Source organism: Zootoca vivipara, chromosome 11, assembly GCF_963506605.1.
Source record: "Zootoca vivipara chromosome 11, rZooViv1.1, whole genome shotgun sequence".
NCBI classification, from domain to species: Eukaryota; Metazoa; Chordata; class Lepidosauria; order Squamata; family Lacertidae; genus Zootoca; species Zootoca vivipara.
Genome location: NC_083286.1, coordinates 53,939,141 through 53,961,451, shown reverse-complemented (window position 1 = coordinate 53,961,451; position 22,311 = coordinate 53,939,141). Strand labels below are relative to the sequence as shown.

General features: G+C 42.7%; 2 protein-coding genes across 3 annotated transcripts in view; both read right to left on the bottom strand.

Annotated features, from left to right (window-relative positions):
• Window positions 1-13,007, bottom strand: part of DYM (dymeclin) — a 164,314-nt gene extending 151,307 nt beyond the window's left edge. For both annotated transcript variants that reach the window (XM_035100630.2, XM_035100631.2), the window contains exon 1: window positions 12,710-13,007. The gene's annotated coding sequence lies outside the window, so the exon portion shown is untranslated. The remainder of the gene's footprint in view (window positions 1-12,709) is intronic.
• Window positions 13,008-17,345: 4,338 nt separating this feature from the next.
• Window positions 17,346-21,668, bottom strand: C11H18orf32 (chromosome 11 C18orf32 homolog). The gene is made up of 3 exons (XM_035100634.2): window positions 21,603-21,668; window positions 19,080-19,319; window positions 17,346-18,363 (listed from the first exon to the last, which is right to left on the bottom strand). The coding sequence occupies exons 2-3, from the start codon at window positions 19,278-19,280 to the stop codon at window positions 18,289-18,291; spliced, it is 276 nt and encodes a 91-aa protein (XP_034956525.1). The 5' UTR covers window positions 19,281-19,319; window positions 21,603-21,668; the 3' UTR covers window positions 17,346-18,288.
• Between the last annotated feature and the right edge of the window lie 643 nt (window positions 21,669-22,311).

The following is a 22,311-nucleotide window of genomic DNA, read 5'->3' as shown; positions in this document are numbered from 1 at the left end:
AAAACGTTCAGAAGCTGCGGAAGTTGCATCGGTCGTTCAGCTTCCTAAGAACGTTCACACTCACTTCCGGGTTTGCAGCATTTGGGAGCCAAAACGTTCGACTCACAAGACGTTCAGGATCCAGGGTACGACTGTACTTGCCAGCAGCTGCCCACCATCTTTATTTTCCCAGAATGTGAACCCAGGTCAAATTGTTACAATTATTATATAAAGCTCTTAACAGCTTGGAACCAGGTTATTTGTGGGATCATCTTGTCCAACATATGCCCACACAACCATTTTGATGTTCAGAACTGAAACTATTATGGATGCCACATAATACTCATTTCACACTTGTAATAATTTGTTTTAGCATGGTAGCACATACACTTTGGTACTCCCTGGCTACTGACACCAGGCAAGCACCTTCACTCTACTCTTTTTAGCACAACCTTAAAATATTTTTGTTTTAACAAACCATCCAGACATAGAAAAGTTATATGTTCTTTATTTCTTTTCAGCAATTCTTGATTTTAATTGCCTTTCAAAAAACCCGAAAATTTATTTTTAACTGTGAGCCAGAGGGCCATTGAGTCTTCATTAAACTGCTCAGTTAGGGGGCAAGAAGTCTCTGCAGGCAATTTCAGCTGGAGCAATGTATTGCCAGCTCGGAATGTCTGAAACCGGTATCCACACCAGCTTCAGGCAATTTACCAATATATTCAGCTCCAGAAACAGGTAATCAAGCCTTTATTCCCTCCCAGTCTACCTGTGAACTCTATGTGTGAGGTGGTCTAGGTTCAGTGCTCCATATGGCTTTTACAAGCCTCTCTCACGTTCCTATAGCAATAGTTTAGGAACTTTTACCACTTTGGAACTAAGCTACGTTTTACTGCCTGTGCAACTTTTGTGACTGATATATGGAAAGGCATGTGAATCTGACAACTGGCTTGCCAGTAGTACATGTGAAAAGAATCTAGGGATCTTAATAGACCACAAGCTTAACATGAGTCAATAGTGTGATGCAGCAGCAAAAAAAAAGCTAATGCTATTATAGGCTGCATCAACAGAAAGTGTTCAGGTCAATGAAGTCATAGTACCACTCTAGTCTGCCTTGGTCACACCACACCTAGAATACTGTTTCCAGCTCTGTACACCACAATTTAAGAAGGATATTGACAAACTGGAACATGTGCAGAGGAGGGCAGCCAAAATGATCTAGGGTTTGGAAACTAAGCCTTATAAGGAATGTGTAAGGGTGACTCCCTACAGGGAGCCAGCCCCCATCATCCTAACGTCCACCTCGCCAAGCACAGGGAGCAGCAGTGGGTCTGAAGCAGCCAGAGGGGAGGGGAAAGACTCGGAGAGAGAAACCAGCGTGCGGAACAATGGGAAAGCTCAGGGGAGGAGAATGCAGGCAAGGGCTCAAGGATGCTGGACAGCCCTTCCACCACCTTGACAGGGAGGAGACTGAGAGGGCATCGCTCCTTCCGGCGCAAGAGTTAAGGAGAACACTGTGACGCAGGTCAAGGGGGAGGCGTTTTGGGGTGCCCCGACTACTTTGCAGGCGTAAGAACAGACGTACGCCATTGCCGGATTCTGATTCGGAATGAGAGGTCATGTTTTAAGCTGTCTCTGCACTTTAAATACTTTGCACGATAAAAGTCTTTAAAGACAAACTGGACTCAAGCGGAGTTACTCTAGAGTAGCCATAATGACCCTCTGACAGAATGGTTGAAGGAGTTGGGTATGTTTAGCCTAGAAAATAAATATCTTCAAATATCTAAAGGACTGCCCCATGGAAGAGGAAGCAAGCTTGTTTTCTCCTGCTCGGGAAGCTTCAAGTTACAAGAAAGGATATTCTATCAGGAATAACTTTCTGAAGGCAAGAGCTAGTTGACAGTGGAACGGACTTCTTCAGACAGTGGTGGACTCTCCTTCCTTGGAGATTTGTTAGCAAAGATTGGATGGCTATTCCTGCATTGCAGGAGTTGGACTAGATGATCCACAGAGTTTGTAAGTAAACCTATCAAACATGTGGTCTTTTCCTTTGCTGGGGGAAGAGGGAAAGTCTGGAAAGGGAGAAATTGTGAAACTCACTTAGAAGGTTTTACAGCCTATATTTCCACACTTTAACTTGCTGCTTATTTTGTGTTTTTAAATCTCTGCTGGAGTTCTCTCAACAGATAGTACTTGCCTGTAATTTGGATCTTGGCATCCAGGAGTTTTCTTCTTTTTATATTTTTTCTTGATACAACACTTCAAGAGTTGTTAAGTCTATACAAACATTACATCCAAAAACTGCTGTACTGGTTGCCGAGTGGCTACAATTGATGGCATTTGGGGTTTAAATGCTTGGCAGAAGTTGAACTTAACACAGATTTCCTACTGGAGCAGCACACTTTCAGGATGCAATACAACTCTAGTTTGGAAAATAAGAAAACTACATTTATTACAGAAAATACATGTTTGATAGAACTAGGGTCTTTCCTATCTAGCATATGCAAAAAGCCATGCTTGCTGTTTCATTTCAAGTATATCTGTTCTGCAGAGAAGCATGGAGGAAGAAGGAGGGAAGGAAGGGAGGTCAACGAGTCAGCACCAGGATAGTGTAGGAGACTTGGAGGCCCCTCTCTATCTATCCTTCTCATGCAGGTATAGCAGTCTACAGCTGGAGTTGCAATAGACATTTCCAACATTAACTGCAACTCTAGCCTAATGTTTTGCAACACATTATTCCGCAACCAAAAGATTGGCTAAAGTCTGCCACAAATGCTTACAGTTATAATGCAAGTCCTCTGCAAAGACAATGTTGCTTGGGTATGGTGGCTGTCCATCCACTTCTACATTACAAAGTATATTTACAGTAATTTCAATTCCCTATAAATTCATTTAAGTTCACCCTGCCAGATCATCACTAACTATTTTAAAATACCTTGAACCAGTACCGCATTTTTGCAGGTTTGCAAAGTGTAGCAGTTGTCACAGAATACTATGGCATGATGTTAGAATACATTTTATCTGAATTTTTAATCCAGGGTGGTGCCTTTGCTGTTGTTTTTGTTTGTTTGCTTGTTTAATGAAAATACCTAGCTTCTATGTAAGGTCTACGTGGATATTCTGAAATTTCATTATTTTGATGCTGCACTAGAATAGCAAAAATGTGCAAGCCAGATGCCTTCATTTTATGTATCTCCATTGACTGAAAAACTATCCTATGTTTTCCTACATCTTATATATATTTCACTTTCCCAAGCCGCTAACCTACATATACATCTTTAAATTCAGATTTCTGCACTGCTTTATGTGCTACCCTAAAAGTTAATCATTATGACATAGCAGGAAACAGTCAAGAGTAGAAAGGGATCATTGGCATGTAAAACTCTTAACAATATCACTTTGACTTTCAGCCATAAAAGTTTGACAGCTGCCCATCCTATTTGCTTTCTGCTCACTGTCAGGGCATAAGCTAGGAAGACAAGTTACAACAAATGGTAAACTTCCAAATCCATAGTCAAAAATCATTAATGTCAAACTTGAGCAAATCCACCATGATATGCCCTGTGGCTGCTACCACATTTCCAGAATACCTATTAAATATTTTGGCACATGCACATAGACATACAATATCCCAGTTATCTGGATCCTTCTGCTTTTGACATGTTTATGACTTGACAGCAAAATACTAGTCATCATGATGAGACTGATGCACAAGGAGGGAGGGTTTCTACATTGCAAGGTCTTCTGGGAAGAAGGGCACATGTTCCTGTGGTATACCTATCACACAGGATCAGGCCCTCCATTTTCAGGATGCAGGCAGTTTTCACCTTCCTATGAAGTTGCCTTGCATGCTCCATTTAAGTTTGTTCTATCTATTCTGACTTACCAGTCTCCTAAGACTCGTGCACAGGTCATTCCTGGCCCTGCTGAAATTATTTCCACTGGAGATGGGACTGAAGCAAGGGACCTCTGCATACAAAGCCCATGCTCCAGCACTGAATTATGGACCCTCATGCAATAGTGCCCCCACTCCCAAATATAGTACTTTGCTTGCCTCTCCCCCATGGTGGGGAATGGGAGAAAACAAAGGGATGCACTCAAGACACACTACTGGAGTTATGGGGCTAAACTGGCTCCAGGTCACTAACAATAAAGTCTACTCTTTAACGCATAACTCAATGCTAGGTTCTGCTTCTTGATAATATTACAGGACAATCCTATACATTACTGCTCAGCAGAAAGTCCCACTGAGTTCAATGAGACGTAGAACTAATCTATACAGTACTGGTGAGTTATAACATTATAAATGTGTTATAAAAATGTGACACCAGGGGCACTATACAGTAGCAAATGGAAAATTGCATTGTGAGCTATATAACTTTTTTCTTAGCGGTTTTTTTTTTAGATCAGTGTAGATCCAGCATTCCTCCCCTGTATTAAATAGGACTGCTCTCTTAAGAGTGTGACAGAACATTTGAGAACTGGTATTGTACATATCTCTAGATAATATTCAGCTTGACTGCACCAGCTTGACACCCTGCACAGTCTTTACCAGACATACGATACATCTCTGTCTAAGCAGACCTGAAGAACTTAAGTGGTGTTATATAGAGAACAGCTGAAGAAATACTACGAAATACACTTATTTGTAAACCAGACTGAGCAACAGGGGGCCTGGCAGTAGAAAGGAACACAAAAATAATGACATCTGCCATGTAGAAAAAGGATTTGAAGGGAAATCAGGCAACAGATGCTCATAGAACATCCATTTCCAAAATTATATTCTACTTTGTCCTATCAACTGTAACTGTGCAAGGTATAACTGTAACTGTGCATTGGACTATCTGTCCAATGTATTTTACTCTGTCCTTACTTCTTGCAAGGACCTTCAGGTGGCAAGAACAGGGCTCCCTCCCCACCCCACATTTTATCTTCTCAACAAGGTTTGGTGTAGAGAAACCAGGATACAGACTGAGTCTAGGCTGCCCAGTGCCGTTTCAAGGCCTCCTGCGGATAGCTCAGTTGGTTAAAGCATGGTGCTGATAACACCAAGGTTGCAGGTTTGATTGCCATATGGGACAGCTGCATATTCCTGCATTGCAGGGGGTTGGACTGATCCTCAGAGACCCTTCCAACTCTACAATTCTATGCTTCATGTCATAACTTGTTAGTCTTTAAAGTGCCACAAGGCTCTTCGTTCTTTTTGCAGCAACAAACTAAGACAGCTACCTTACTAGAAATTGCTTATAAGGATTGTTAAGTTTCTGGCGGTGAGAAAATAAGATTGCATGCTGTTCCTGAATAAAACATATGGAAGAAAGTAGGACACAGAAGCAACACAACTGTCCACCTCCTTCCCTTTGGAGTGTTATCTCTTGAGTATGGAAAGCAAACTGTTGTATCCACAAATTTTTCAGCGTAATCTGGCTGTAAAGCAGCTTAAAGGCAATTGCAGTATCCCTGGAAACGAAGGTAGATATGGTTCTCAGACTGATATTTGGCGTTCTTTGCCAGTTCCTTGCGCCCTCAAATTTTATCTGCAGCAAGTAGGATTGTGCCTTTAGAATTGTATACCTACACTTGCTATCCTCACCACAGGCAGAAAAAAACAAGGGCACTGAGAGATAATAATAATAATAATAATAATAATAATAATAATAATAATAATAATTTATTATTTATACCCTGCCCATCTGGCTGGGTTTCCCCAGCCACTCTGGGCGGCTTCCAACCGAATATTAAAAACAGTACAGCATCAAACATTAAAAACTTCCCTAAACAGGGCTGCCTTCAGTTGTCTTCTAAAAGTAAAATAGTTGCTTATTGCCTTTACATCTGCTGGGAGGGCGTTCCACAGGGCGGGTGCCACTACCGAGAAGACCCTCTGTCTGGTTCCCTGTAACCTCACTTCTCGCAATGAGGGAACTGCCAGAAGGCCCTCGGTGCTGGATCTCAGTGTCCGGGCTGAATGATCCCACATTCAGAAGAATACAGGGCTTCCATGGTTTAGTTTACAGCTTTGACACATAATAAGGGGAACAAGGGAGGATATTACCCTAAGGAGAAGCACACATGAACAGGCCCTAAAATTCTGGAAATAAGTACCTGGCAAAAGCAACCTGGCACATTCCAAGCTTGTGGGATTCTCAGATTTAACATACATTTTACCTTTGGTTACAGGTAGGTAGCCGTGTTGGTCTGCCATAGTCAAAACAAAATAAAAAATTCCTTCCAGTAGCACCTTGGAGACCAACTAAGTTGGTCATTGGTATGAGCTTTCGTGTGTATGCACACTTCAAAGAAGTATGCATGCACACCGAAGCTCATACCAATGACAAACCTAGTTGGTCTCTAAGGTGCTACTGGAAGGATTTTTTTTATTTTACCTTGGAGTTATAAATGTGCATGATGCTGCTGCTTATGAGGATTTCATTCTATGCATCTTTTATCTACTACTGTACCCTTTTTTCTTGACCCCTGAATACCAAATTTTTAAAATATAACTTGTCAAGCAATACAATGAAAATAAAACCATTACGCCAACACTACAAAGCAGATGCAGCACTTTTGCTCCCAAGTACATAAAGGAATAGTGAGGTCAAATAGTTTCTCATTCCTCCAGTAGGAAACCTGCAGGAATGGAACAAGTTAAGCAATTAGAAGACCATCACAGACTCAGAGAGTTAAGCTCACCGTAGCATATTTAGCCCTTGAGGAAAAGGCAATACACACCATCAAATATTCTCTGCTGAATTAAAAAGCTATGAAGAGTACCCCAGGATACAAAAATGTATAAATTTCAAAGCCTTTCACAGTGGTATACACATTTTACCAGCTGGCCTTTGGCAACAAACTGTTAGTTCTTCTATCTGCAACCGAGCTAGCAAGATAACCTATTAAGAGCACCGTGAGCGACAGTGGAAATATAAGCTACCAAGTTACTGGGAGCCTGAACAGAAATTGTGAATTAAGTAGTCTTATTACCATAGTGCTACAGGACACCATATACACAGTATGCCTCCATAATGAGCAAGATTATTTTATGGACTAGTACAGGATAAAAGTATTCAGCAAGTTTACACAAACTGTTCAGGAAAGGTGTATTTAATATGTATTAAACTTTATGGAAGTGAGAGCTGGACCATAAAGAAGGTTGATCGCCGAAGAATTGATGCTTTTGAATTATGATGCTGGAGGAGACTCTTGAGAGTCCCATGGACTGCAAGAAGATCAAACCTATCCATTCTGAAGGAAATCAGCCCTGAGTGCTCACTGGAAGGACAGAGATCCTGAAGCTGAGGCTTCAATACTTTGGCCACCTCATGAGAAGAGAAGACTCCCTGGAAAAGACCCTGATGTTGGGAAAGATTGAGGGCACTAGGAGAAGGGGACGACAGAGGACGAGATGGTTGGACAGTGTTCTCGAAGCTACCAACATGAGTCTGACCAAACTGCGGGAGGCAGTGCAAGACAGGAGTGCCTGGCGTGCATGCTATGGTCCATGGGGTCACGAAGAGTTGGACACGACTAAATGACTAAACAACAACAACAAACTTTCCTTTCCCTGCTGAGAATGTGTACAATAAATTAATCTGGATATAGAAAAGAACTGGAAATAGATGTCACTATCTGCTCAATCACATTGCTAGTAAACTACAAAACTAGAAAAGGCACAAAAAAGACTACTCAGAAATATTATGAAGCACTCTCAAACTGAAAATGGTTCTTTATGATCTTATTCTACAGAAAGAGATTTACTTTACAGAAAAAGAAAGTTGCAAGACACCTTACCAGGATATCAGGTGTGTTTTGCTACTGGGACGGGTCCAGTAGCAACCACAGGGCTCTGGATGCCAGGTTGGCAACTGACATCTCCATCTGACTGGCCCCATCAGCTTTCTTATGCAGTTAAGCAGAAGGGCTTATTTATTGCATTTATACCCCACCTTTTTCTCCAATGGGTGCATCATGGTTCACCTGCCTCTTCAGTTAATCCTACGACGGCCCTGTGAGGTAGGTTAAGAGGCTGTGACTGACTCCAAGGTCACCCAGTGAGCTTCATGACAAGAGTGGGGATTTGAACCCTGAGCTCCCAGTTCCTATCTGACACACTAACCACTACACCACACTGGCTTCCTAGGGTTCTACTATGGGACAGCTATACTACTGTAGTTAAACAAATACGGGGGAAGCAAAATGCCATCTAGAGAAGGATCTGAAATATTTTCCTTGAGGCTTTCATTTGTTTTATCCTGAATTGATTTATTTGACCACTTTGAGATGTTTTTCTTTAAAATATAAAGCAGTATAGAAATGAAATGAAAGATGATGATGATGATAAAAATAAAATATCATTGAAAAATATATAAAAGTGCCTAGACATACTGTTGTGGTGACTGTAACTTAGGTTTAAGATGCCATTTGCTGATTAGCTTACATATCTGAGTTTCTAACACTGCTTAAGTCTCTGAGGAAACACTGTGGGGACTAGCACTGGCATAGTAAACATTCTGAAAGAAGCAAATACAGGGTCAAGTGCAAAATATCAGAATAAGTACCCACCAGGAAGGAAAGACTGAGGCAAGTAATACAGCTTGCAGTGGACATTCACCCCAGTATACACCAGTTCTAAAACAACAGGCCAGTTTAGATGCTCCTTACTTAGTGTACAAGCTGTGTACAATGACCATTCCATATGCACAACTCACAATGTGTTCACTGTCTACAAAGCACTGAAATCCCAAATCCAGTAACAACTGTATCACCATAACTAGAACTTCTCTACTGTGGTGGTGCTGGAAATTAAAGCCAGGAATTCAAGAACTTTGTATAGAATGGTCATAGTTTCTGTCTCATAATTTACCATGTTTACAAAATGCCCTTCCTCACAGAAACTCAGGGAAATATATATGGTGGAATATTTTGCACACATTCTCACAACTGTCCTAGTAAGTAGGTGGTGTTGAGAGACAAAGTCTGGCCCAAGGTCAAGAACCTAAACTCCAAGACCAAACAGTTGCTGCAAACATGTATTGCAGTCTCTTCTTCTGTCATATCAAGCACACTATAGACAACATAACTTTAACATGAACAGTGCTCTAGAACACCACTCTGAATCCATTCACTTTTAGAGTCACATTAAGTAACAGTCTGTTCTTATCAGTATGATGGCTCTGTAAGGTTATCTGGAACAGAAGCTGTAAAATAAGATAGCTGGAACACAGGTCACAACCCAAGCAGACCATAGAATGAGACGTATCTTACTCAGGCAAGGAAATACTAAGGAGTGTTGTTATGTGATCAGCACTTCTACACCCATTGCCCTTCACATCAACACACCTAGGTGAAAATAGAATAACCTGAAATGTGACAATATTTTTAGACATCGTCTAAACCTAATCATGGTTAAACTTTATGCTTGTAGCAATGCTAACTGCAAGTAAGCAAACCTTTCTACAACTAGGATTGGAAACTAGGTTTTGCATACCCATGTCTAAAGAACACAATGTCATGAAGGTCTATTTTCATCTGCAAGCGGGGTGCGTGAGAGAAATTACCATAAATCAAGATTATGATCTCAATAGCAGTTATTCTATTTTAGGAGTTGTTATACCAGCCTCCATATCCAGACTGATGCTTTTCCATTCAACTGCATGTTGTGATGAGGAAGCAGCATTTGAAAAACTGGCAAACTTCATCATATTTGGCACCAGCACACCTCAATAAGGTCTTCCCCTAGGTCCACACTGCCTACCTTACTCAGACTCCAGATTTAGCAATGAACCAACTATCACTGATACCATTAACTTTATTTCTTCCAAAAGAAAGCAGTTTGCTATTAGCCCCATTTTCTCTGCCTCATAAACATGTCTACAATTATGCTAGATCACAGTACCATATCCTGCATATATGCTCTTACTTACAGGAATTTATTTTTGAAATACTGGCAAGTTCAAAACTTACTGACAGGCATAATCAAGGACACACCCAAAGTATGGTCAGAAGTTACCTGAAGGAGATACCTTGCTGAAGCAAAACAGGTCTCTGTCTGGACGGTTAAGTCCAGTCAAATGTGACTATGGAGCGCGGCACTCATCTCACTTTCAGGCCAAGGGAGCCGGCATGTGGCCAGCTGTACGAGTCATGTGGCCAGCATGACTAAACCACTTCAAGCACAATGGAACACCCTGTTGGAAGCCAGAGCACATGGAAACGCTGTTTACCTTCCTCACACAGCGGTACCTGGTGTGCTTTTGAACTGCTAGGCCTGCAGTTTAGCCAGTGCCTGGATGGGCAACCACCTAAGAACACCATTTATGCTTGCCCTTCACAATGAAAGAAATGAGGTATACTTTAAAGAAGCAAACCAACCCACTGCACTCCCTATTAATTAACCCACCACTCACCTTGCTCATATACATGTTAAAGCTGACAAAGGGAATTAAAAAAAAAAAGCTCTAGCTACCCAGATGGTCAGAGGAGAGCTCAATAGCAGTTAGTACAGATATAGTCTATTTAACCACCTTGTTATATTTACAATAAGAGTGGCTACAAAAGCAAAGAATCATACAAGAGAAGCATACAAAACTAAAGGGGTAATTTATTCTAGATTAACACAGGACACAAGCCTATGCACATTTACCCAAGAGCTAGACTCAATTAACGCTGGAGGACCTCACTCCTGAGTAAGCCTGCATAGGACTCAGTGTGCGAGAGAAACATGCTGTGCACACTATATAAAGTGGGAGGAGGTATATCTGTGTGTGCAGGGGCAACTTATTCAGTTGTCCCTTCTTGAGTTAGGTAACCCCTAACCATCACCGCCATCAGAAGTTATGGGATAGCTTAGTTGGTAGAGCATGAGACTCTTAATCTCAGGGCCGTGGGTTCAAAAGATTCCTGCATTGCAGGGGGGTTGGACTAGATGATCCTAGTGATCCCTTCCAACTCTACAATTCTGTGATTCCTCAGCACCAATCCAATGAAATTGTAGACAGGGACGGGCTTTGGTCTTTCAAATTTCAGCAGCGTCCTGTGAGAGTCAAAAACTCAGCATCCCCCTGCCTCTCAATTCACTACGTCATAGTTGTGATGCTTGGCAGTACCCACTAGGCTCAGCACCCAGTGCGGCGACAGAACCTGTGATGCTGCTCTAAATCCACATCTGATGTAATTTTGGGATGAGTGTCATCTAGTCCAACCCCCTTCAGCACAGGAGCACTTTGCCCAACATGGGGCTCGACCCACAACCCTGAGATTCAGAGCGACAGAGCCCCATGCTTTATCAACAGAGCTATCCCTTAAAACAACAGCCTTCTTTAGGCACGCAGCTGCAGGCATGTTTCCAGCCTTTAAACTTTGAATGCCCTTAATTGCTCATTTTCAACTGTGCATTTCTTCTTTAAATTACTGGTAGCTTTAACACTTCCTGTAGACCTTCTAGAGCCGCGGTTCCCAATGTGGGGCAATTTGATTGGGGGGGGGGCAATTAGAGAATGAGTTATTACCAGTTAGTGGCTTTTTATGCTTCCTCCACGTGAATAGGAGTTCACTTTTTGAATAATAAGAATTGTGTGTCACAGAGGAGGGGGCATCAGGGCCGGATTTTGGTTTGATGAGGCCCTAAGCTACTGAAGGTAATGGGGCTCTTTATATGTCCAGCTGTCCTTCGTCAACCACAAATTGTCACTGTTTTCTGTGTTGAATATGTGCTATATGGTAATTTATGGACCTAATAGGTATCTAAAGCCATTTGCACATAAAAATATGTATTTTATCAAAGTAATTGTTGAACTGAAATACAGTAGTAGTATATTGACCCAGGTGGCTCTGTGGGTTAAACCACTGAGCCTAGGGCTTGCTGATCAGAAGGTCAGCGGTTTGAATCCCTGTGGCGGGGTGAGCTCCCGTTGCTCGGTCCCAGCTCCTGCCAACCTAGTAGTTCGAAAGCACATAAAAATGCAAGTAGATAAATAGGAACCGCTACAGCGGGAAGGTAAACGGCGTTTCCGTGTGCTGCTCTGGTTCGCCAGAAGTGGCTTTGTCATGCTGACCACATGACCTGGAAACTATACGCCGGCTCCCTCAGCCAATAATGCAAGATGAGCGCGCAACCCCAGAGTCGGTCACAACTGGACCTTAGTAGTATATTAACAGTGTAATAACTATTAAGCTCTAACTTACATTTTTTTTTATTCATAACAAACTTAATAATGCAAACACGTTGGTATTTGGCAATAACAAAACTTCCTTTAGAAACACTTTTTTTTCCCTTTAATTTTTTGGGGCCCCCAAGAGAGTGGGGCCCTAAGCTATAGCTTGTTTAGCTTATACATTCGGCACTGGGGGGATCAGGATTTTAGAGATGCTTAGGTGGGGTTTGTGGTTGTTTAGTCGTGTCCGACTCTTTGTGACTCCATGGACCAGGTGGGGGTAAAGCTCCCAAAAAACGTTGGGAACCACTGTAGAGGCCAATGTCTATCTATATCTATATAGCAGCATATAAATATATAAATAAATCAGCCACCTCTCTCCCCTCCCGCTGCGACCCCTCGTGCCCCCAAACTCACCTGACCCCACCAACTGTCATGGCTACAAGAAGGGCCCCTCCCCTCATCCCTGCGACACACGTAGGGCTGTCCTCCCGTCCTCCCACCCTCTCTCCCGGCCTCAGAGAGGGATGCTAGGCAGGCAGCCCTGCATGAAGCTGAGGGAGGAGGAGGCGACTCACCCGGCTCCAGCTCCGGCTCGGTAGGGGGAGTGCGGGAACGGAAACTGACGCTCCCCTCCGACGCCCCGCTGGATTCTCCTCAGGGGCTATTTGATGCGCGCCTCCAAGGCTCGCTCGCGTGAGGGGGAAGAGAAAGCGCGGCCGTGCCTCTTCTACATTTGTGGGAGGGGGCCGGGTTACGTACGCAGTCGGGCGCGCGCCCGCCCGCCCGCGCGCGAACCTTTCAGTCAGCCGCTCGGAACTCAAACCGCCTCCATCTTTCCACGTCGTCGCAGCCGTCGCCTGTGAGAAGCCGGGAGGGGGCGGAGGCGGGGCGGAGACAGAATCGATCACGTGCACTTGCCACGCCTCTCCCACAGCTCCGCCCCGCCCGCTTCATTTGCAAAGCGGCGAAGAAGCGAAAGCGGGCTTTGAGGCGAACGAAGTGGATGCTGGGAGATGTAGTCCCACCCCGAAGTACGTAGGACTCTACGCAGGCGACTCTAGGAGGGGATGCTGCGGCCGCCACCTACGCTTTGGAACTCCCTGCCTCTTGATACCAAGCTGGCACTTCCGCTGTATTGTTTTCAGAGACTGCTAAAGGCGTAAAATAAAAAAATTCCTTCAGTAGCACCTTAAAGACCAACTAAGTTTTTATTTTGGTATGAGCTTTCGTGTGCATGCACACTTCTTCAGATGCCATGCACACGAAAGCTCATACCAAAATAAAAACTTAGTTGGTCTTTAAGGTGCTACTGAAGGAATTTTTTTATTTTACTTCGACCCAGACCAACACGGCTACCTACCTGTAACCAGTGCTAAAGGCGTGTTTGTTTTCTTAGAAATGCTGGTGTGAATTTTAATCCGTTTCAGTATTTTTTATGATTTGTCAGGCTTTTGCGTACTGTTTGCCCCTCTGTTTTTATCTTTTTGTAAGCTGCTTTGATGGTGGTTGCTTTTTACGATAAAGAAGTGTATAAATGTTAAATAAATAAATTATTTATTTATTTATACCTCACCTTTTCCTCCTGATGGGAAATATACTGCCACAATGATGGCACCCCTGTGCCATTTCTTCCTGATTTTTTGTACACTGCAAGATGTTTGGGTTGCTGTTAAGTAGCAATCTGATGGTTTCTACTTATTTACTTGGATAATTGTTTTTATGTGAGCATCCATATTTGTATTATTCTTGAGCAACTCCTTGGTGGCAGTGGGGTGCAATGGCTTTTATCCTGGATGGTTCATGTACAATATATTCAAATGAACATCATAGTGAGATTTACTTGCAGGAAAAGATGTGCAGTAGTAGGATGGGCCTCTAAGTGCACTGCAGACAATCCGAGATTTAGAGACACACAGGTGCTAACTTACAAGATTTAGTTGGTGTGTCATGATGACTAGAAGGAATCTGCAACTCGGGTTCTTCTGCACCATGAAGGAAACATCAGAAGTCCAGGTAACAACAGAATCCCCTCATTAAATTCTGTTTTAAACACTATTTAGCATTTATTTTTAGCTCAATGATGTACTCTAATGCACATACAAAAGTTTCCATGCACAGGAATCTTGTACAGTAGTCCATTCTAGACTTAGTTTTTGTAATTTTCTGCAGCTGAGTCTGAAAGGCCTAAATTTAAGTGTCAAGATAGATCACAAGCCTTATTAAGTGTAGTACTTTGTTCTGAGCTTCAACATACTTAATAATTCTGTGCCTTTTACCCTCCATCTTACAGTTTTATCAAGTTTCCATTAATTCAAATGGCTACATTAAGGGAAAATTAAATTAAACCAAGACATGGATAGTTCTGCCCTCCTTTTTTGAGAGATAATCAAAATAGCCTCTGGGTGGAAACAGAACTACAGTATTCTAAATATTAAAGTAGTCAAATTTTAATCGTATGCAAATGTATGCAAAAAGGAAAGAAAAACAGCAGCTGCGGTTTGTGAAGAACGTGCTACTGCTGCTACCAGCAAAATGTAGACAATGGGCCAAGTCTACTCAAAAAAGGCAATTGCATCAACTAGACTTAATTAAAAACTATCCTCCCAATATTACTTCTCATGCCAGTTCTATTATAAAAGCATCTACACTGTGACCCATCTCTGAAGTTGAGAATACTAATCAACAAACAAATTCTGAGATTCTTGCTTATGAGCAAAGGTTAGTATCATGATGGTAGTTTCAGTAATGGATCCTAAGCATAGTATTAATACTATTGCTATTAATGAATCTTTTCCTATGAAGCATTTCACAATACAGTCAAACCTCAGTTGCCGAACGTAATCTGTTCCAGAAGCCCATTCGGCTTCCAAAATGTTTGACAACTGAGGCGCGGCTACTGATTGGTTGCAGGAGCTTCCTGCACTCAAGCGGAAGCCGCGTCGGATGTTCGACTTCCAAAAAACGTTCAAAAACCGGAGCATTTACTTCTAGGTTTTCAGTGTTTGGGAGCTAAAACATTCCAAAATGGAGGTGCTCTGGAGCAGAGTTTTGACTGTATCAAAAACGTATGTAAAACAACTGTATGTATACACACACGGACACACACACACACACACACACACACATAATTTCAAATCCAGGGCTAACACCGAGATAAAGATCTATCCTTAGAAGGTTCGGTGAAAGAGAAAATTCTTCCACAGGCACTGAAAAGACAAGAGAGTCAGCGGCTGATATGCAGGAACAGGAAGGAGTTCCAAAGCAGAGGGGCCACCACAGTAAAGGCCCAACATGGTACAGAATGGACCTCTTGATGAGAAGGTCCATCCGCAGTGGGCCCAGTAATACGTTGGGTATATAAGGGGCGAGATGTTCTTTTAGCTGTCCTGGTCCCAACTCATTTGGACTTCATGCACCAGTACTAGCACTGTGAGCTGAACCCAGTAGTGAACTGGTAGCATGTACAATTCCTTCAGCAGTAGCATAACACAGCATAGTAGCCAAGCTGCCACATTTCACACTACCTGCAGTTTCCAGGTGACTTCTTGCAGTAATCTCAAAGTCATTAGCGCTTGAACGACATTGGGCAGACGATCACAGTCCAGAAATGGTAGGAACACTCTTACCAGCTGGATTCTGTTTCCTAAGGATACTTCTTCCAGCCCTTTTCTGTCAAGCCTTCTGTCATCAGGCAGACAGTGTTATTACTTGACCTTCTGAAACCCTCGAAGTAAGGAAGAGACCTCTCTCTTTTTAGCCGTGATGCTGGGCTTCTTCAGTGTTGTTCTGTTGCTTATTTGACTCTTTTGGATCGTATGCTTGAATCGCGACGCTCACTAGCCACCTTGGAGCGCTTGTGGCACAAAAGGTGGGATATGCAAGCTTTAATAAATACCATGTTTGGGAATTGCAGCCCAGGTATCCAGATTGTCGTCTGAATGGAGATTTAAATGAGACCTGCAAGTGCTACTCTAGGCACTGGGAAAGCTCAGGCCTTCCTTTCATTTTCACACAGGCCTTTAATCTCTCCCCTTCCCTCTGGTTGTTACCTGGATCCAATATGAGCTCACTTTATGGGAGAACGTTTTGTTGGAAGGGTCCCCACTTCACAATCTGAGCTTGCAGCTGCTTCAGAGGTCCAGTTGACACCTTCAGAGGCTGATTCAACACACACATACACCCCCCAAAAAGCCCACCTCCTTCTCCAGTATGGGAGCCATGTGGAATATGTTAGAACATCTTTGACTTGCACTTACAAAATGCCATACAGTCTGAAGACCTTCTCATTCCTTCCTGGGTCTCAGAGTTCCATTTTACTCAACCCCTGTATGAGACCAAAGACTTTTTCAATTCCAGCTTGGGCTATAGTGTGCACGTGACAAGTTATCAAGCTCTCACACTGGTATTTTGCCTGCCACCTTTCAACCCCTATTTGAAGAGCCTACTAAACTGTCATTTGTGCTTACAGAAAATCACATACATACAGGTTGAAAGAAAAGAATTGTCCAGCCAGAGCTGTGTAATTTAGTCCCAATACTGTCCCTCCTAACCTTTTCGGTAACCTAAATTGAGGGCTTAATTTGGTGGCATAAAGGAAACAACTTTTACTTTACCAAACGAGAAAGGAAGGTCTTTACTTGCAGTACCTAAGACTGCAATTCTGAACCTATTGACTCGTGCAAAAACAACACACTGCTGTATTACCTCCTTACTGGGCAAAGGGCTTCGATCCTCATCTCCTTAATACCCAACACAGGGAGCAAAATACAGATTCAGGTACCCCCTTTCCTCTTCAGTCTGCTGAGAAATTTCTACACACTGCAGAGAAATCTAGAACATGTTCTAAAACACCCTCTCAAGTCCATGCCCACATTGCCCAGGCCTATTCTAACATTGCTGTTCTCTGCATCATGGAGGAAATCGGCAACAGTGATAATACTGTTTCTCTGCTGATGAAACCCATTAGAACAGGGATGGGAAACCTATGTTGCTCCAGATGTTGTTGGACTATGGCTCCCATCAGCTCTACCAAATATGGCCAATGGTCAGGTATGATGGGAATTTTAGTCAAACAACATATGGCAGGCCAAAGGTTAGTCAACCCTGATTTATGGATTCAGGGCCAAATTAGGATTTGAGCCCATGTCTGCCAGGCTCAAGAGGAACACCCATATAGCCTTTGCAGGAGCCACTTAAGGATAAGTCACCCAAAGCCCCTTGCCACCCCCCAGCAATAAAACTATTTCCGTTTTTATTTTTATGGCACATTGTAGTTGCAATGCGACTTTTTGGTTTGCTTGACTTGGGTCATTAAATCCCCGATCTCCCATTCACACAACTCTAAGCACAGAAGAGCAAAACCAGATCCACGAGCTTATGGAACACATTTTATTAAATCTAAAGCAAAACCTTTAGATTTTATTTAGAGTAATTCTGAATCCAATGACAATGTTGCCAATACAGCAGTTTACACACAGATCTATTTTTATATTATTATTAAGAAAAACATTCTTTTTCCACCTTCAGAAATAAGGGCAAATTGCCTGGTCTTAATTAATGACAAGGAATATTATTTTATTTCCCATATCAGGGCTACAGCCTCTATGATCGTGTCTACTCACACAAAGTTTGCTTCATCGTATCTGCAAAATCAGGAGGAATGCCAAACAACGCATAGTTTTGCAGGAATGGGTTTAGAAAAAGTGAGTTAACAGCAATTAATATATATTATTAGTGTTGAGTATTTACAGTGCTGTTCTCTTCAGCTTCAATACATAAGTCATCTAGCTTTTTAAAGACAAGCATATAAGAAGTTGTGTGGAAGTTGAGTTCCAGGAAGTTCTTTGAAACAAGTCACAATGACAAGTGACAGTTACACAGCAGTGTAAAAGTCTGGAGCCTAAAAAGCTAATACCATCAACTGCACGGCATTGGAAAAAGTTCATGTACTGAGAATGTCAAGCAGAGCAAGACAACATATTGAATCTTTTTCAGCTACAAAGAAAATACCATCCTAAATTTTCCCAAGTGTCTGCCTGTGTGTATGCAGATTCCAAGTTTCCTTTCAGAAAAAAGTGCAATTAAATTTCCAAGTGGGAACAGCATCATCAGCTCATTTTCCTAAAGTAACCACAATCCGACAGCACAAGCTTACTTAATCAGTCTTTTTCTCAGAAACCCCTGGTGGACCACTTTCAGCAAATCCATTTGCGATGCCGTTGCTTTCAGTCTGAAACACACACAGAGAGAAAATACCATTAAATACATGTTTAGAGGGACGCGGGCGGCGCTGTGGTCTAAAACCACTGAGCTAGTGCTTGCTGATCGGAAGGTCAGCGGTTCGAATCCCTGCGACAGGGTGTGCTCCCATTGCTCTGTCCCAGCTCCTGCCAACCTAGCAGTTCGAAAGCACATCAAAGTGCAAGTAGATAAATAGGTACCACCCCGGCGGGAAGGTAAACAGCGTTTCCGTGCGCTGCTCTGGTTTCGCCAGAAGCGGCTTAGTCATGCTGACCACGACCCAGAAAAACTGTCTACGGACAAATGTCAGCTCCCTCGGCCAGTAAAGCAAGATGAGTGCCGCAACCCCAGTCTTTCATGACTGGACTTAACTGTCAGGGGTCCTTTATCTTTTTACATGTTCAGAACACCTTTGAGACAACAAGTTTTAAATTTTGACTGAGACAACAAGTTTTAACTTCAAAATGAATGGTTTATTTACTTTCCATTACTGTTCTGGGACACAGAAGTTCCCTCCAGGGAATGCATGGCTACAGCTGTGGTATAGAAAACAGATCAGCAGCTGTTTCTGCTGTACGATCTAGAACGAAGCATCCTAGAAACTGGTGTCCTAGAAATGTTTTCTACTAGCAGAACCACATGATCAACTTGTCCTTCATATGGTGTACACACACAACACACATATAGAGTTTTGCCAATGCTTACTTTAGAATCATCCACGGAGTCGTACAACTCGGGCCTACTTTCAGTGCCTCCTTTTGGGTCTTTCTTTGCCGTTTCCTGCACTGCTCTCTTTGGCCAAATGCGCTTGATGAAAGGTGAGATGATGGGATAAAGATACGGCTCAAGGAACCTTTTATAGACCCACAGCAGAATGGGTATGACTATACAGGGAATGCACACCATTGTTCTTTTCAGGTCCTGTGGCAGAAATGTGCTGGAAGGCTTAAACACAGCAGGAAAAATAATTAGGAAACAGGGAACATATTCAGTGGTCTTTGCACCTTGCGAGGAGCTTAAAACTCCAGTCCTGTGCACATTCAGCCCTGTGCACACTCAGCTCAGTGGGACATACTTCCACGCAAACAAAGAAAGTACAGAACTGCACAATCAACACAATTTGGCATGAAATGACAAGTCCATAAATACTGCATTCTCTTTTCCCGGCAGTTCGGTTTTGTTAGTAGGCAGTAAAGAACAGTGGGGAATAAATAGGAAAGCAAAACACAGGATTTTTTTCTCCGTATGAAAATAAACGGATCTGGGAGTGTGTGCAAATCAATATATATGCTGTAGCAATTTGACAGTGTAAATCTAATTCAGAACAGTACCTTAAACAGTCCTTAAAGTTACATGCCAGTTTCAGTTTGGATAGGCAAACAGTTACAGCCTTAAATGACAAAAAGCAGTTGGGACACTGGAAATTTTGGAAGTTTTCAGTTCGTAAGGCAATTCTGAAAAATCCAGGTGTTGCAAAATGAGCAGCAACACACCAAAAACCTATTTCTGCCCACTATTCTTAACAGACTATCAGCAAGAACTGATGTGAGTGCGGCTACATAAGGCACACCGACACTCCCAGATACCATAAAGTTTTGTTTTTCTAAGCAAGTGGCGCTAGTACTGCAATGTGGTGCTCTCAGGGGTGAGGTGGAGGGAATGAGGAAGGGTCTGCTGTGGTGAATGTTGCAAATGATTAACTAACCAAAAAGAAAGCTTTTGGTGGATATGTACAATGATGTTACTGAGAACAGTCCACTGAATCAGTTGCAGAACTGGATCAGGTAGACTGCCAAAATTCGGAGGACTCAGGTTAAGCACAGTCTACCCATCTAATGGGATTTTAAACAAGATTTCCTGCTCAGTAGCCTCAGGGAAATTTCAGAACTGGTTACTGTGAAAGCAAACTTTTCAGGACAAATTAAATGAGGAGTTAGCAGGAAAAGGTTTGTAGGTGTTAAGCAACAGAAACCTGAGAGAAGGCACAGCAAAAATCAGATATTTTATAATTCCCACTGAATTAAATGGGGCTTACTCCCAGGTAAGTGAGGTTAGGATTTTGCTGTTGCAAAATGCTACAACATATCTGTTTTATTTAGTTAAGAAGAATGACCTTCAATGCATGTTGCTTGCTTGTTTGTTTTATCTATCTAGATATAAACATCTTATTATTCATTTTGTATTATGCTTTAAAAACTTTTCAGGGCAGGTGGGAAATGTCATAATAGTAATAGGCTAAATTAAGTCCCACTTTGTTCAAAGGGACTCACTTTCAAATAGGGTACAGTACTGACACTGTGGCCTGAATTAGTGAATCTATCCATAGACAGACAAATCAGCCAAAAACATACCTACTACATTTATAACTCAAAGGAGGCAGAAGACCTTGAAGTTAGTTTACAGGACGGAGGAGAGAACTACCAAAACACACCGATGACAATTTTTAAATCATCTGTTTCTCTTAGCACTATTTGTTTGGTTGCATAAAAACGAAAACATGCCTTGCAAGTCCTATGGTTTAAAGCCCAGAGGATGCAGTTATTGGACTGTACTCAGAGGTACTAAAAAAAACACATTTTCCCCTACCTGCACTTTTTTTTTTAATGCTGAAAACGTTCTTGTTTTGACAAGCCTACCCAGATGCTTAGACCAGTGTTTCTCAACCAGTGTGCCTCCAGATGTTTTGGGACTACAACTCCCATCATTCCTGACCACTAAGCAGCTGAGTTGATTTTTTTAATGTTTCGGTATTTTAACCTTTGTTTTTCAAAGGAGGTCTGCAAATTTTCCCTGGATTTTTCTTGTTTTACCTTTTTCGCAAACCATTTTGAGCTGTGGTTGTTCTTGTTTTTCAATCAAGCGGCGCACTGTATAATTTTCAATGAACACTAAATCAATCAATTAAGCATTTTGACAAAAGGGGGCCGGTTTGGAAAACACCACGCACACTGTATTTTTCTAACCGCGGTTTTCTTTTTAAAATAAAAAAATAGAAAGCCTGTCCTTAAAGAGAGGGGAAACGACAGCACTCACTCGATTGAAAGCAACCAATTTAAAATCAATGAGTGAATTAGCATATGCAAATGAGCCATTTGTTTTCAACGTAAGAAAACGGGGACGTTTAAGGGAGGAAAAGGAAGGCAGGGAAGGGGGAAAGCAGCGGCCGCCTCCGCCCCGCCTTGCCCGCCCGCGAGAGCCGCGTCCAGCGCCGACATCGAACCGACCTACCTGAGCGGATCTCCAACGTCCAACTGAGTGCCGGCCGAGAGAGCTCTTCACTTCCGGGAAAGGAACGCGACGTCACTGACGAAGCTCCAATGGGAAAGGACGTGGTGCGCTGACGTCGCGCGCTCCCTACTTACGTTCCACCGAGGGGGCCATGACACTAGAGGCAGCGCGGGGTGTGACCGAAGCCCCATTTCTCCGCGAAGCCCCGCTCCCTCCCGCTCCTTATACAGTACTGTATTGCTGGTTGGATTACTACTGCAACGCGCTCGTTGCATTAGGGCAGGCTTCCTCAACCTCGGCCCTCCAGATGTTCTGAGACTACAATTCCCATCATCCCTGACCACTGGGATCATGGGAGTTGTAGGACAAAAATATATGGAGGGCCAAGGTCAAGGAAGCCTGCATTAGGGCTAGATTGCTGCAATACATTCTCCGTTGTGTTTCCCTTGCAGGCATGCAGTCGATGCAAGAAGGGCCTTGGTCAGTGGAATTGGAGCAGCACTGATGCTTTGGAACTCCCTGCCTGTTGATATCAGGCAGGTGCCTTCACTATGTTTCTTTCTGCACTTCCTGAAGACATTGTTATTTCCAAAAGCACAGCCAGATGTTTAGAGTTTGTAGTTTTAAGTATCTTTGAGAGCCAGGCAAAAACATTCCTCTTCTCCCAGGTCTTTGGCTAATTAAATCCATGGCCTTTTAAGCTGGGGGC

Coding starts and splice junctions, on each gene's coding strand:
- C11H18orf32 (XM_035100634.2), bottom strand. CDS start 19,280: ATGGTGTGCATTCCCTGTATAGTCATACCCATTCTGCTGTGGGTCTAT. Junction 18,364..19,079: donor ACTCCGTGGATGATTCTAAA/GTAAGCATTGGC, acceptor TGTGTGTTTCAG/ACTGAAAGCAACGGCATCGC.